The sequence below is a fragment of the Hesperophylax consimilis genome, chromosome 8 (assembly GCF_061612785.1).
Source record: "Hesperophylax consimilis isolate HC1 chromosome 8, BYU_Hcon_1.0, whole genome shotgun sequence".
In the NCBI taxonomy this organism is placed as follows: domain Eukaryota; kingdom Metazoa; phylum Arthropoda; class Insecta; order Trichoptera; family Limnephilidae; genus Hesperophylax; species Hesperophylax consimilis.
In genome coordinates this window covers 19851725-19869021 of record NC_142843.1, presented here as the reverse complement: position 1 = coordinate 19869021, position 17297 = coordinate 19851725, and the positions used below count along the sequence as shown (strand labels likewise).

Genomic DNA, 17297 nt, shown 5'->3' with positions numbered 1-17297 from the left:
CATAAATATTTGTAAACAAAAAAGTTTATTTACTGTTTTATCATGTCTTAAAATATTTGTCACAAAATTTGATTGAATTATATTATTGATTTGTTCTATAAAGCAGAATACAAAATTAGAGTTTTTTTTCTACCCAATATTTACAATTAATAATATTACTGCAAGAGCCACTCCGATAAGCACGCATATGATTATTGATTTCTGAAAGAAAAAAAAACAGAATTATTAGTAACATAATTTTACCTTCTGTGAGTTCATAATTTGATGATGTGATTTTTCAATCTAATAACTGTACAGAGACGTTTGCAATAAAAAAACATGAATATATTGACTGGATCCAATTCTTTCTTGAGAACATAGGTTCGGTAATTATCAAGTCATGGTAATAAAAATAATAATAGCATTGTCAATCTTTCTTAGAATCCGCAAAGACCCGTAGTCAATTAACTTGCTAATAACAAACCAATTAAACAGTTGGTTGAAGTACTCACTTTTTTCGCCTTCCTTTTGTTCTTTACTCCTTTTACTAATTCTTGGTTTCCGTAATCAACATGGTTAGTGGCTCGGTTCGCAAAATATTCAACTGTGTTTATCAGATCTTGCTGAGAAAGAAAATAAAATTTAATAAGTGGTCTAAAACTGTATTTATTTTATGAGTATTGTTGTACTTACTTGCCGGTTAACCAGGGAAGCCATTTGAAGAAACATATCTCTTACTTCCTTTAATGCATTTTCAATTCTAATTAGTTCTCGATGTCGACTTTCCACATCTTGTAGTGCTAGTTGAGCCTCCTTTGTGTCAGCTTCAATCTACAAAGAATATCTTTAGTTCGACCATACATATTTGGTTGTTTTAAATAACCAATTATGTGTTACTACAATGACCTGTCCGTACAGCCAATACTTACATTGTCTACGAATAATGATAGGTTGTTGGACTCTAAAAGTCCCTGACATTCCTCTTCTGTAATATTAGTTTTGGCTAAAATTCAGAAAAAAATACAATTACCTCGTATAATCATAATTATCACAATGTCGCCCTGCGTGACGTCAACGCCGCAGAATTCACAAACAAAAACAAATGTGTAAACGACTAAGGCCTATAACTACTGTCAATGACATATATATTTACGTATTTAGAAACTTACAACTAACATAATTACATTTAAAAATACATCGATAAATACTTTTTAATTTTACTAGCGCCAGAAGAAGGAAGTTCTATAATATTAGGATGTTTCATAATTAATTTTAGAACACGGGTGCAAAATGCGCCCATATAACTACATAATAATTTAGTCCAATATAAATGTAATACTTAGTTTGATCTGCTGGCGAAGAAGAGTCATTCGACTGTCTCTGTATTTGTTGAGGAAATTCTGGTGAGCGTCGAGAGCTTCCAGGTATAACTGGTTTGTTGTGATATATTGTAAATGTATGACTCTGAAAATAATGTCTCCCTCTTCCTGGCGGTTTATCTTCTCATGAAACTCTTTCAGAGCTCCGCACACCTTGAGGCCAACTGCTGTGGAAATTATCATACTGGACTGCATCTCTTCCTGCATTTCTACAACAATACATTATATATCTATGTAAGTTTCACTTAAGAAATGAATATGTAATAATTGTAACCAAGTTAACTGCGCGCCATTAAATGCTATCGTGCTCCCTAAGACACCATCCTCTAGAAGTAACTGAGAATTTGCATCTTTCATTTGGGCAAAATGAAACATCCCAGCCTAGGGAGATTTTTTGTTCCAAGAAGACCTGCTTATAAAGCATAGATAGAAATTTTTCAAAAATCTTGTCAACAGAAGTCTTCATAAGCAGTAAACAATATCTTATCGCCAAACTTTCAATGCCAGCTCACTCGGAATAAGTGCGAGTAGACCTGGCTTTTGGCCTTAAAGTTCCTATGAAATTATACGAAATTGTGTACCTCGGGGAAGCGTCAATACCTTTATAGAAATGCTGCAGAAGGCCTGCAAAAAAATGTTGCAACTACTAACCGACCGCATGAGTCGTCGACATGCAAAACCGAGTGGGTTCACAAAACAAACAGTGCTAATGATTGTTCACATGTCTTGTATGTTGGACTTTAATAATAAAAGTACTAATTTCAGTCATAAATATATATACTTACGTTCAGATACTTGAAATAGTGACTCGCTGTATAACCGTCTCATTGTTTTAGTTCTTTCATTAATGTCGTCTATCCATGCTCGTATTTTTTCAATCTGTAATTTATGTTTCAATTGTTAAAACATCTAAACACACTCATTTAATACATAATATGTGTGACATTGTAATAAACATTTACCTCTTTGAGTATAGCCTGCATCTTTTCATTGCTGTCAGCTTGCACTTCCATTTGCACCGATTCATTTTCAATTACGCCTCGCGAAATCTGCAATAAAGGCACTTTAATCACATAACTGCACAATCAAATACCGTAAATAACATACCGTCACAATAAACTGTAAATTACTTGTTTTAATTCAGGAAGACGATCCTTTACATGCATTTTATATTAGTAATGCTTTGCAAGAATGGAGCTATTCTCCCTCCCTCTATGCGTGTGTACGATTTCTTATCTTTTACCTAACAGATAAAAAAATGTCTATTGACTAGGTGAGTCGATATTGGCATTTCTTATCAAACTCAAATAACGGAAATATGGGTTATACTATGGACTCTGGGTACCCACCTACCTCTCAGCAAACAAAGAAATTTAATCATTTCATTAATTAGTTATTATTATTTATTTGTCTGCAACTTTTCATATTTTAAGTACATTATTATTTTTCTTGACGGCCTTCATAGTGTAAGGATCTGGTTGGATAGTTACAGATATAATTCTTAATAGGATGGATTTTTATTTTCTTATAAGGGCATTGTCAGTTTGTATGCTGGGAGTGTGAGATCTTGGTTGTTTAATTTATTGGATCTTACAAAAATGAATAGACTTTTGTGGGATTTTTAAAAATGTATTTTTATTGAAGAAATAAGGTAAGTACACATAAAATAGTATTTAAATTAGATTTCTTCATATTATAAGATTTTAATACTTCTTTTCCTTGAATTTGAATCATCTTTCTAAATATTATGTACTTATAATTTTTTCTCTGAAATGAGTGTTATTTATTTGGATGCCACTTATTGCCATGAATGAATTGATTATTACAGATTCTTCTTATAGAATAGTTATGATGTATTTAATAAATTTTGAATCATTTAAAGCTTATTTTCTTATCACAGAATGTAATATAATATTGCGTTCTGTGATTAAGTAATTATTATTGAATCGTAATAATGTACATATTTATGATATTATTTTCCCTGGTTAAATGAAAAGCAATTCAATAATACTTTGAATGCAAACACACATTTTCTTATCGTCATTTTTGATTCTCAAGCAAACTAAATTACAATGTTGACTTGGTTACACATACCAGCTTAAACAAATGTAGTAAATGATATTAGTTAATAAAATTAGACTTATGTGGCAGTTTATCCTCTGCCTACCCCTGTGGAAACAGCCTGATGGTTAGTTGGTTTAGTTTAACAATTTAAAGCAATATGATGTGGTTCGTGAGTTATGAGCCTACCGCCAATCTGGTTTTCTCCTTTCCAAAGTCTGCCATTACTATGTATAGGTCCTCGATACAAATTTACTCCAATGGTAGAAATGCTATCGTCTGAACGATGTCATTGCATTGCACTCAAAGAGATCAAGGTTGTACATCAGATAGCATTTAGTTTATAAACATTCAATGTTGATTTAATAACAATCAAATATTATTAGAAATGAGTAACACTTCAATGGGCGTAGTATGCAATAATTATTTTTCATATTCGTTTCTCATCGAGTACCATTTAATTTATCGAAGAAAATTTCTTCTGAAAGCTTATCACTTTGTGATATCATTATTTATTAGAATAATACACAAATAACTTTGTTTACATCACTTTAATATATATAACCTAATATATTATAAGTATATTAAAGTGATGTAAACAAAGTTATTTGTGTATTATTCTAATAGAGTACCATTTTTCGATCTGGTGCGACCCCAGATCGAGTAAATAAGTCACGTATATTAAAAATCTTTTTATTAAATAAATAATTTCAAGCGTTACCTATTTCATAATCTCTAAATAGTATAAAATAAAGTCGCTTTCCGCGTCTGTTTGTGCCCTTAGTTCTGCTAAATCACGCAATGGATTTTGATATAGTTTTCACTATCATTTAGAGAATTTCTTCCGGAAGGTTTATAAATATAATACGCGCATATTACATTTATAGAAAGTAGAGAAAAGACAATGTTTTGAAAAGAAGTAGTAAAATAAATATGTTCGAGCGCATTGCCAACGCTGCCTAAACCTTATGAGATACATCAAAATAATGTATTACAGAATTGTATATCTTAAAAAGGCCTACAAAAATTCCAAAATCTCCTAAGGATAACTCCCAGCAACGCTGGGTACATGTCAGCTAGTAAACTAATAAATAAAGAAGTTAAAATGAATGTGCTTGTCAATGCGAAAAATCCAAATATCTTATTTACGTTAGTATACATATAATGTAAAACTTTAAAATGAGGGGGTGGTAATTTTTTTATACTTTTAGTTTTTGCTTTTAAGGGGGTCACACCACTAAAAAGTTTGATAAACAATGTCGTAGATCAGTTTGCGTGTAAAGCATACTGTTGAAAGCTCCAACGTAACCTCTCCCTTATTCTTAAAAACGACAGCAGCAAGAGAGGCGGGATTATATTGTGGATACTGTATCAATTAAAACCATTTTAAAAACAATTTATTTTTTATTTTAACAGATAATAAATATTTTCTATTACAATTTTACAATGAATAAAATATACAGTGTAATTCAGCTGACTTTCTTGGGGTTGCAATTGTGAGCTCATAGACACTGTAAAGTCGTACATAACATGTGCTAACCTAACCTTTGTCTGTGAATTCATCACAGCGACCCATAGAGTCACAACACTTCACTGCGTTCATTAAAACTATGATTTGTTTTGAGCCATATTATACAGAAGATCATGATTGTATAAACATTTTTTATAAACTACATACATATTGCAACTAGGCACTGAGTTCAAGGTGTTCCTAAGGTTTATGTTTAAATATTTACATGAGAACATTATTAAAAACAAATACTTGATTAGGTACCGGATTTTTTTTACAACAATGATCGAATATTGAAGTTACACTTTAGGACGTTGTTTCACAGAATTTGAACTATTCCTCAAATTTCAAGTTGATTTTCAAGTTCTGTGAAAGATTTTTTCAAGTTCTGTTTTTATTTCATTTTTGTCAAGCAACTAGCCTACAATGATATAAAAACAGAACTTGAATAAGTCTTTCACGGAACCCGAAAATGAACGTTGAAATTTGATGAATTGTTCAAATTCTCCGAAACAACCCGTCCTTAGTGTTTTTTAAAATCAGTAATTTTTTCTTCTTACAGATATGAAAGAAATGGTGACCGGATAAATCATCACAATGATAATTCATCACATCTTTAAATAGTTATATAAAGTCATGGAAAGTGATGAAACAATCAGTAATTTTTTTTTTTTCATCTCTTCTAATGACTTTATATCACTTTTTAAAAGTGTGTTGAATTGTCACTGTGTTGAGTTATCATGGAACCGAAATAAATATTATAGTTTTAAAATGCTGTTAATACTGTTAAGGCCTTGCTTATTGGAAGAAATGTGTTGAGGTTGAATATATAGGGTATTTCTTACATTATAATAAAATATGTAGATTTAGAAAGGCGCTAGGGACGCTGGTTTTTTTGCGTTTTATAGATTTTGGATTTAATAACCATATCTTCAATAATAATAAAATTTTATCCTCTAAAATTTTTTTGTAATGGTTCTCTAGGCCTTGAATTAATAGCTAGATTAAGCCAAACTTATGCATAATATTGAAAACCCCCTTTTCCTATAGATATTTTGAATATAACATTTTTTATTCTGATTAATAAATTATTTCACACCATCTGGTTTTTGAAAGGTTTTCAGATTTAATTTAGGAACGCGCCAGCTAGCCAGGCTGCTTAGCCAACATGATCTTCAAATTTGTATGAAAATGTATTCAAGCTAACCAGAGATGTGCTTTATTTCAAATAAATCCATTTCAAATGGAAATGCAAAATGCAAAATGGGTATTTTCCATTTTGCATTTTAAATGCTTTTCTCAGTGCATTTTCAATTTTAAATGCTTTTTTGCAACATTCTTCCTACTATCTCCACTCATCTTTTTTTCAAAAGCCCCAAATATCAGTCGGTCCTCAACCTCGCTATGAGAGATAATTTACATTTGTCAAGTTGCTCCCTGGTAGGAGCCCTGACAATTTAGTGATACCATTACAAAAAATACTGATTCAAATACTGAACATGGGGCCATGACGCTGTAATATTAAATGTTAGATAGCAGTTTCTATGTTTTTACGTTGGCAACATTAGTCCCGCGCAAATTTTTTGTGGTTTCATAATCTGTAGTCGTGGTGTTTTTGGATTTACCATCATGTAACATGTTTGTTCTACATTGATGTCCATTATTAAATCACAAAATTGTTTAAAAATTCTATAATTATTTTAATTGTTTGACCTGCGAAACCATTTTGCATTTTCAATGCATTTTGAAAATAGGTATTTTGCATTTAAAATGCTTTTCTAAAAACCATTTTGCATTTTGCATTTTCAAATGGAAAAGTTTTGACCCATTTCCATTGTGCATTTCAAATGGTTTTGGGTACCCATTTTGCACATCTCTGAAGCTAACCCACTAGACAGGCAGTCGATACATGGCAATTTCGCAAGCAGCCATGTATGACTAGCTAATAATATAAATGGCTGCAAGCATTAGCTCTTCCAAAACTCGGCTGCTTAGTGCGTTCCCAGTATTAACCACCAAATTTTTGTGATATTTGAAAATGAAAAAAAAACTAGCGCACAGTTGGAATTTTTTTTTACAGTGGAAAATGTGACCAAATCTTTTTTTAATTTTCTGTTCAACATTTTTCATTTGTGAATATTTTTTGTTTAGAAAATACGAACTGCTTTCTAAACAATATCCATTTTTCCTTTAAAATATATATTTTAAGCATGCTCTCTTCACTTTTATTTTTAATTACACCTAGTGGTCATTACCATAATTATATTAGTAAAAGCAATGAAAATACAAGTTTTCAAATAAAAATAATCAGTATTGCATCGCATTTTCCATAGACATACAAATTGATAAGACTTGCCTTAACATGAGATCCGGGTATCATTTCGATGAACTGAAGGCAAACAATGTAACCATATTTTTGGCACCAGGAGGGTTCAAAAGTGCTTTGAATAAACTACGGCATCCGTCGTACATTGACCGCCGAAGAGAGCACATTGAAATTACCAGACCCTGTGCAAAAAAGTTAAATTCGCTAAAGGAAGGCAAAGGTTTGCAGTGCAGTCCATTGTGAATCTTTTCTGCGCAGGATCTGAATGTTCATTTTAAAATGAGTGAGGTGGGTAAATTATAACACACTTGTATGAGTATCTAAATAGCTTAACAAAATATAATTTTTTTGAAACCAGCACAAACTTTTGTTTACCCAATTTGGTATTTGTAGTTAATTTTTTGCGCAGCCAGCAATTTATAAAAAAGGACTGGTAATTTGTAAGTAGATTTTATTTTCGAGGACTGTGATATTACAATGTGAGTTGACTACATATTGTCAGATTTATTTATTGACAAATCACAGAAAGGGAGACGGTCACGCGGCCTCCCACGCTCCGCACGCTTGATTTGTTTCCCTTCCCCAGATTGGCTGGTCTATCAATTTGTATGGCTATGGTATTTTCATAAAATATTTTTCAGAGTTTATTATGTACATATTTTATTCTTTTTCCTAGAGAAAATATATTTTTTGTGATAAACTCCGCGCAGTTTATAAATTAAGATCACAAATGATCACTAAAATACAGAGGAAGCGTTATATTTATAAAAATTATGTTGTAGAGCCGAGTCAAGGAACTTACTCATAAATGCTTTGGGTGTTAAATATAATTATTTAACCTTTTTGCTACCAATCGTTCCCATGATCAAAATACTATCTCACACGGCATTTAAAAAAGTCAAAACAATAATAAATTATATTTACAATGTACTGTACTTATTTGATTCAACAATTTACCAATGGTATTTCCTTCTTAAATTGAATGAAAAATTTTCTCCACTAAAAAAATAAATGTGCCCACAATATGTTAAAAATGTGATCTTTTATTTTTTTTATATGGGGTAATGGTTGTATGCGGCACTTTTTAAGACATTCATACATTTTCCATGAAAATAAACACACATATGCAAGTAGTGCTGAGGGCACAGTTTATTCGAGCACATGTGGTATATATTGATCGCTGTGGGTGATAAAACCTTTTTGTATTCATATAAAACACAAATGTTGTTATAGCTTGAGTGTAGATGCTTAGTTATTAAAAATAAATCTGTAATCACAGCAAGTTTTTCAAGTATCGTGGGAACAGACCTTTACGTTTATTTCGTTTTTACAATTCAAAGTCAACTCAATTGCTTTTTATTTATATTAGTAAAAAGGGCTGCAGGCGTAGAATAATTAATAACACAAGAAGTGCCTTGTGGGCGTGTTTCGTAATACCAATATAAGCCCAATTTGGGCCTATGTTTTCATACAAAACTGTGTTTCACCATGATTACAAAATTCAAATGGGATAGCGATATACAAATTCAGGCAAGTGTAAGAGAGACAGACTGCATGCAAAATAGTTTAGAACCAAAAGTCAGTGGCACATTTGTTTCCATTCAAATTTATACAGAAGGCATCTCTAGTTTTCTTTTTTATTCTATGGCTTCAGGCCTATATTTTGTACAGTTAACAGTTAAAAGAGATTTTTTTAAATTTCAGCCATAACATATTTTTTTAAACAACGTGAAGTGGTATTTTTAATCATGATTTTACTAACAAAAGGAACAAAAATTAAATTAGATAGCCACCTCTACGTTTCTATAATTCGATTGAAACATTTTCTTGATGGTGAAAGACTTGGGAAATCTGTGTCATGTGTGTTGGTGGTCATTGGTTCCGTTCATCTCGACGATGTCCATGGAGTGCAGGTAGGAGGACACCTGCTTCTTGCGGTTCGACTCGGCCAGGTGATAGGCAGTGAGGCCGGAGTGGTTCTTCAGAGTGACATCGCTGCCTGCGCCCATCAGCAGTTTCACACAGCCCAGGTGACCGAAAAGGGCGGCCCCATGAAGGGCACTCTCACCGTTCTAATGAATTAAAAAATAAACTGTTTAAAAAATTTGTTTTAGTGTCGTTGCGGTTTGCGGTAGTAATTTTTGGTACATTTTTGACTTATAGCATCCTTTGATTATTGAGGTAGAATAAAATGACTGAAACAATATGGTTAAGTGATGATTTTGTTGTTGTATCTGTAAATAGTATAAAACAAAGTAGCTCGCTATCTGCGTCAGTCTGTTTGTGCACTTTGTTCTTCTAAACTACGAAACTGATTTTGAAAAGGATGTAGACAATTTCTTCCGAAAGGTTTTTTCTTCAGAATATGTAGAATGGTCAACTCACGTCAAGACCTTGATTTTTTTGGTATAAGTCAGAATATTTTTTGTCGCTCACTATGCAATTGAGGATATATTGTATTACTTTAGTTTTAGCAAGGTCTTGACTTGACTCTACACTTTTTCACTATTTCATTTCTATTTTCTTATTTCCTTGTTTGTCTCTGCTTTTATATACCATCCATTACTCTTGCATTGTACATTGTCCCAAATCTCGTGTCGCTTTGTAATATTTTGAACGTAAGTCCGTTAATTAATTAATAAATAAATATATAATAAATGCATATTTTATTCATAGAAAGTAGATAACAGTCAAGCAACGCCGGGTACACCTCAGCTAGTTTGGTACAAACAGGGGAGTTCTTTTGAGGTGGCACTCGACTAGACTAAGTAATATATAGGTATAGAGGATATTATGAAGATTTAAACAAACTCACTGGTAAAATTCCTAGATTGGGGTTGTATCTCAGTAATTCTGCCACTACAGCAGCGTGCCCTTTGTGGGCAGCTTTAACCCTTTCCTTACCAGAGTTCTTCTGGAGGAACACGAAGGAAAAAAAATTATTTCTCTTGATTTTATGAACCAAATAGCCCCGTATTTTGCATATCGCTTAAGGAAGATATTGCTTATAAGGAATAGAACAAATGTCGTACTGGAAACACATAATATTACTGTTATTTTGAATTAAAAACGAGTGTTTTGCAGCTTTTAACGGTTTGACATTTCTCGGATTTCAACATTATTTTAAAGGTAAGATATCGCATATTTCTGTTGAAAATAATTATTATATTGTATATACATGTCTAATCTGATATGTAAATATGATTTCCATTCAAAAACATTGGTTTTTCATTTGGTTTTCGGTAATAACATTCATGTTCCTGAGCTGGCACTTTGGTCGTTCGTGGATGTTTTTCATAGAAATCTTTCTTTGGCCTTTAATATTGTTTTACTTGATTTTATTTGATTCTTTCAAGATATATTAATTTATTTTATTATTTTCCGGTAGACTTTAACTTATTTTATTCATTTTTATAGATGGAGCATCGTGTTTTGATACATGAGGAGATCACCGTGATGCTGGAAGGAGATATTTCCGACGTGGAGTTGGAGTTGGAAGATGAAGATGAAGAGGGCTGGTCAGTTGAATATTTCCAGGATGCTGCAGAGGAAACCAATGTGGAGGTATTGAGCCAAGCTCTTAGAATAGATGTGGAAGTCCAGGTAAGTACTTTTGTCATTATTTCTTATTGTTATATTACAGCGATTATTGCGTTTGAAGTAGAATTAAGTATGAACAAATTTGGGTTTTAAATGAAACCATAAAGTATATATTTTTAATTATAGACTTTGGAAGAGATGCAGCAGCCAGTGGAAGACGAGCCAGAGTCCTGCACCGTGCCGCAAGTACAGCCCAGTGAAGCCTCAGCTTCCCATGGACGGAGAACCGATCTAAGGTGGATCAAGAAAGATGTCGATCATGTGGACTCCTACTGTGATGCTACTTTATTAAAACCACTGGATATGTCTGCTCTAAAATATTTTTTATGTTTCATAGATGAAAATATTATAAAAAATATTGTTGAGCAGACAAATTTGTATTCAGTTCAAGAAAATAGCACCAGCGTCAACACCACATCATGATGGGTATCCTTAAGTATCCGGCATTCCACCTTTACTGGGCCAATGATACGAAGCTCTCTCTCATCGTTGATGTCATTCCTAGAAATCGTTTCACTAAGTTACGCTGGTGTCTTCATTTAAATGACAATAGCTCGTTGATTCCAAGAGGACAAGAGGGTTACGACAAATTATTTAAAATAAGGCCGATGGTAAATGCCCTCCTTGAAAATATGGCCAAGATCGAACCTGAGGAATTCAATTCTGTAGACGAGCTCATGATACCGTTCAAAGGGAGAAGTAATTTGAAACAATATATTAAAAACAAAACACATAAGTGGGGCATCAAAGTCTTCTCCCGAGCGGGAGCCAGTGGGCTCGTCTATGATTTTGAAATTTACACGGGCAAAAGCACGAATGTCGGTGTGTGTCTCCAAAGAGAAAAAAATTGTTTTGTTTTATTTCACCACTAATATTTTTGTTCTATTTGTTTTTCTTACGTTAATTTAGGGTAATGGTCCGTTTTTTAAAAAAAATATATTTTTTGATTTTTTCTTTTTTACTAAAATTATTTTAGCATAATATTAAATTGCAATATAATATACTTGCCTTTACAGATTAATAGAATTGATTTTTGTGTATTTATTTTCTATTTAAACAATTAAAAACACTTAAAAATTATGTATGCTCCTTGTACTGCCCGTTTTTAGACTAACACCCCCTAAGCCCCAATGTTCTTCCTCAGGAACATGAAATATTTCGAAAACCGTATGGAAAAAAAAAATTTTTTTTTTTGTAAAAATATTGAAAAAAATCACAGAACTCAATAATGTAGACAAACATTTTTTTCGTTGGCTGGAAAAAGTCTGGTATTGAAAGGGTTAAATAGAGCTGTTGCACCATCCTGAAATTAAATAGTAAACTTATTTTATCTGGTATTAATTTTGTTATCCGGACACCGTGCTAAAACATTCTTTCAATCTTTGCGACATTGTTAGTTGGGCCCCTTTTTTGATTTATATGCTGACGAATTTTTTTTTGATTTCATTTCAATTTTTAACTGATTCTTTGCAACGGAGGGCAGTCTGTCTGATTGATAATCCGTTGTTAACATACCGAACATTGCCATCTCTAATGCAGAGACATAATGTTGGCATGCTGAGTCTGTTATACAGGTATTTTAATGGAGCCTGCTCAAAGGATCTAGAAGCATTGATCCCCGGCGCACTTGTGTGACACTCGGCGTACACAAGTGGAACACCCGTTCACAGTTGATGTTGTCTTCATGAGAAACAGTTCGTATGTGGAACGAGCTTCCGGCATCTGTTTTTCCTCCTTCATACAATCTGGGCCTCTTCTAGACTCACATTAATACATCCCTTTCCAAGGCCCTTACCTTAACCCGCTTCACAACGCTGCCCAACCGGGTGGCGACGTAGCTCCCTGCCTTTACACTGTACAGACAGGGGCGCTCTTGTGAGAAACATATAACTTTGAAAATACCAACTATTTGTATTTCCTCAAATAAATTTTTGTAAATCTCAAATCATTTACAAAATAAGTTTTCAAAATTGTATCCGCTTACATTTCTGACTTGGTCTATTTTGGCTCCATGACGACAGAGGACTTTGACAATATGATCGAAGCCCATCTGCGAGGCTATCCAGAGTGGGGAGGCCCCGTCTGTCCGGGGCGAGTCACACGAAGCTCCGGATCGCAGCAGGAACTCCACCACTTCCTTGTGACCGTTCTGGGATGCAATGAATATGGGTGTTGCTTTATCCTGAAATTAAAACATTTATAAGCTTAAAGTCTTGCCTTTTGTATGATGGCCTTTTTTAAAGATTTTACTGTGATATTGGGATGGCGGAATAATGGTCAATAGACTTTAATTAACCTTGTGTTTTTGTCTCAGATGGCAGGAATAGTGACGATGAAGAGAGGCTGGACAACCTTTCCTGCTCTGATATACATACTTACATTGTTGTCCCTCTTTAATGCTACATACCTCTCTCTTACAAGAGTTGCACATTCGTTACCATAATATTAATAGAGTTGGTTGATACCTGAAATGGGTTTGTCACTACTGTTCCAGTTACCGAAGACCGATGTGGAGCCGGCGCTTTATGAAATATTAATTTTCCTACCCTGGGGAGAAATTCTGAGACATGGGTTCCTAAAAAAATATTCAAAAGGAACCAGTTCCAAAAATAACCAGTTCCTCATACAAATAGTCTCGACGGCTAGTTCTTTGTAACGGGGACAGGAATCACTAATCACATCAGCCACTATCCATTAGAAATTTATTAAAACAGTGTAGGTACTTAAGAGAATTGCAAAAGGATGCATCGGTATTTGTGAATAGGTTGGTACCAATTTATTTTTTACAAATCGTTCAGCTTTTACTTTCACTAGAGAAATAGAATAATAATAAGCGAAAGTACCGTAAATAAATTTAAAAAAAACACTTTTCTAATCACAGTAAGATGAAAGGAAATCACTTTACCTTCATACATGCATTGACTTTGGCTCCTCTTTTAACAAGCTCCAAAACTATTTCATAATGTCCACACTGACAGGCCACGAAGAGGGGTGTTCCACCATCCTAGGAAAAATAATAATCATCATTAATTAATTAATTAATTACACATTATATTAAAAAACCTGAAGGTAAAAAAATATATATATATATATATTTTTTAAATTTGGTTTTACGCCCAGCCGGGCTTTTACGTATTTTGAGATAATCAAATGCTCTGTAGGGAACCCGCTTGCACAACCTTTTATGGGTGTAAACAGTGCACCCTAAACTTTAAGACTTACGGAATTCAATGCTGCATTTGTGTGAAAGCACCATGAAACAATATAGTTTCATTAAATTACTTACAGTAACTGTATTTATTTTTATCAAGTGTAATTCGTAGAACTCCATTTCAACTTCAGTTTTTTTTTTTAATAAATATATTCAATTATCTCTAAATAGTATAAAACAAAGTTGCAATATGCTTCTGTCTGTTTGTGCGCTTATTTCATCCAAAGTCGCAATATGCTTCTGTCTGTTTGTGCGCTTATTTCATCCAAAGTCGCAATATGCTTCTGTCTGTTTGTGCGCTTATTTCATCCAAAGTCGCAATATGCTTCTGTCTGTTTGTGCGCTTATTTCATCCAAAGTCGCAATATGCTTCTGTCTGTTTGTGCGCTTATTTCATCCAAAGTCGCAATATGCTTCTGTCTGTTTGTGCGCTTATTTCATCCAAAGTCGCAATATGCTTCTGTCTGTTTGTGCGCTTATTTCATCCAAAGTCGCAATATGCTTCTGTCTGTTTGTGCGCTTATTTCATCCAAAGTCGCAATATGCTTCTGTCTGATTGTGCGCTTATTTCATCCAAAGTCGCAATATGCTTCTGTCTGTTTGTGCGCTTATTTCATCCAAAGTCGCAATATGCTTCTGTCTGTTTGTGCGCTTATTTCATCCAAAGTCGCAATATGCTTCTGTCTGTTTGTGCGCTTATTTCATCCAAAGTCGCAATATGCTTCTGTCTGATTGTGCGCTTATTTCATCCAAAGTCGCAATATGCTTCTGTCTGTTTGTGCGCTTATTTCATCCAAAGTACGCAACGGATTTTGATAGGGTTTTCACTCTCATTTAGAAAATTTCTTCCGAAAGGTTTATATACACGGTGTCCTGAAACTCGTAGTACAAGCGGGAAACTGGAATATAACTAAACTGAGAACTGGGTAATAAAACTAAATTGCAAAACTGGTGCTTTTTTTACTTCACTACCCAGTTTCGCCTCATAACTCTTTTCTCAAAGAACAAAATTGAAAATATCAAACAAATAATAAGACAGCTTGTCTGAAATGGTTTGTCGTTGGTAGACGTCTTGTCTTATTATTTGGTCGAGAGTTAAGATTTCTGATTTATGGTAAAAAGATTCACAAGTCACTTACAATACTGGGTGAGTCGATTTGAGCTCCATTGTCCAGAAGAGTCCTTGTGATGTCTAAGAAACCTCCCTGGGCCGAAAAGAATAAAGCTGTGGTTCCAGTCTAAAATATAAATTAAAGTAATTATGATTTACACAATCAATTTCAATTTTGAAAATTACAATCGAACTTCGTCATAATAAGTACTCCTGTAATGAGCAAAATCACAAAATATTCGCGTTTTTCGGTAACGATCGACGGCTATATTTTGAGTCTATTTAAACTGTTAACTGATCTCTCGACCCATTCATTGCCTTGCGCCGCAGTGGGAGAGATATATTCATATGTCTGTAACTCCTGGATACCCTGATCCCTAGATTCCTACCCAACCCTCATAAGTTTAACCTGATCTTCCTCTCCTCTCTTTTATTAAAACAGACTCACTACACAGCATCCCAAAAGATGACATAGGCCTCGAAGGAAATTATTTTCCTCAGGGCCTCCTCTGTGTGGGGTTAATGTAAAAAAAACACTGAACTCGTTTACCGGTACTGAAAAAAAAACAATTGAATTTACATTTTAAAAGAAATGGAATAAGAAATTATTGATTATTGATAAGGATTAAAAATAAACACAAACTTATATTTATTTATGTAAAGAAGAATGTCCGTGGTGGGCGGCGTGGATCTGATTTTTATACAAATCTACAGTTTTATTCCGAGGTCACTTCACTCACTGTTTACATTTCAAAAAACTATCCCCATCCCCTCTTCCCTCATCCCCTTAAAATGCCTGTGACAGACTACGCTATAAGCGCGCTGTATTCTCGTGGCTTGGCCTATTTCAGCATATAGCTCGCCATACATTCCCATTGGTAGTGTATGGCGGGCGATATGTTGAAATAAGCCAAGCTATGATGCGTACAGCGTAATGTGTCGCCCACCTAAAGCAGAATTTTGACATTTGTTGATGAAATTTTGCAAACTTGACGTTCAAAATAAGTGGAAAATGACTATCCATCTGATTTCGAAAAAAAAAATCCGCGTAAAGCCTGTTGAGACTGTTTAATTACGAGAAAAAAATATTGTGGTAAGTATTTTCCTTGCCAAGCTTAAAACAATAATCCATCAAGATCAAAAGAAGAAAACACTTCTAAACTTCCGAAAATAACCGAAAAGAAGAAAGAATAAAAATACGTTTGGAATTCTTACAATGCGCCGAGCGTTCGGGTCTGCTCCTTGTTCCAATAATTCCAGCACACATTCTGTGTGCCCTGTAGCTGCGGCCAGAATCAGGGGTGTAGTTCCGTCCTGTAAATAAATATACATATTAAAAAAATGATAACAATAATTTTGAAACGGGAATCCTTCCCAGTTGGACAGACAAAGGTTCATTTTGTTTTGTATTGTTTGTAATTTATTATATATAAAATAAATAAATGAATAATAATATTCAACGATTTTTGTAGGAAAACAAATTTATAACAAGATCATATACAAATATATTACGTTTTGCGTTGGTAGCTTTTAATTTATTTGAAGATTTGAGGATGAATGTTGCGAATTGATAATAAATAAAAAAAAATCATTAATTTGTTTTCTGACAATGTAGAAACAATACCGAGATCAATGAATGAAGTTGATGGGTTCTGAAAAGAGGTAGAAATAACGATGGTGATGGTGTAAATTTTTAAAATGTAATTTAATTTTTTTTCCATTAAAACAATCTCTGCTCGACTTTCAAGTTTGTTCTTGCAAAATTTTTATTCTAAGCTAGCTGTACCCCGCTATGCGTTGCTGTGGCTCAGTATGTCAGTGCGGATAGAGAAACAGTAGCGCGTGTTGCGTTTACGTCCAATAGATGGCGCTGTTGTCACTTGTCAAAGGTGACATCCATATAATATAGGTATATAAAAACATACGCGTATTCGAATTCAACGTTGTGTCAAAATTTTAAAGTAACTGGTGAAGAACTTTTGGAGATTTAAGATTTTATATAGATGTGAACAAACGAACGTTAACATTTTTATTTATATAGATGTGAATATTTCTCGATGTTGCAGCGCTATTTTAAAAAAAAATGTATAGTCGAAAAAAACATGTCGTAGTACCTGCAT

General features: G+C 33.6%; 2 protein-coding genes across 2 annotated transcripts in view; both read right to left on the bottom strand.

Annotated features, from left to right (window-relative positions):
- Positions 1 to 6: 6 nt before the first annotated feature.
- Positions 7 to 2706, bottom strand: LOC149421686 (syntaxin-1A-like). The gene is made up of 8 exons (XM_089634485.1): positions 2489 to 2706; positions 2321 to 2407; positions 2144 to 2237; positions 1319 to 1567; positions 909 to 982; positions 673 to 810; positions 492 to 602; positions 7 to 201 (listed from the first exon to the last, which is right to left on the bottom strand). Exons 1-8 carry the CDS (start codon positions 2522 to 2524, stop codon positions 130 to 132), a joined length of 861 nt encoding a protein of 286 aa, XP_089490611.1. The 5' UTR covers positions 2525 to 2706; the 3' UTR covers positions 7 to 129.
- A 2686-nt stretch (positions 2707 to 5392) lies between these two features.
- The window catches only part of LOC149421684 (uncharacterized), a 59551-nt gene continuing 47646 nt past the window's right edge, over positions 5393 to 17297 (bottom strand). Inside the window, exons 3-9 of the mRNA XM_089634483.1 lie at positions 16393 to 16491; positions 15206 to 15304; positions 13761 to 13859; positions 12840 to 13037; positions 12140 to 12158; positions 10071 to 10147; positions 5393 to 9327 (exon numbers count right to left, since the gene is read on the bottom strand). Coding sequence (XP_089490609.1) covers positions 9112 to 9327; positions 10071 to 10147; positions 12140 to 12158; positions 12840 to 13037; positions 13761 to 13859; positions 15206 to 15304; positions 16393 to 16491 — 807 coding nt within the window. The 3' untranslated portion in view covers positions 5393 to 9111. The remainder of the gene's footprint in view (positions 9328 to 10070; positions 10148 to 12139; positions 12159 to 12839; positions 13038 to 13760; positions 13860 to 15205; positions 15305 to 16392; positions 16492 to 17297) is intronic.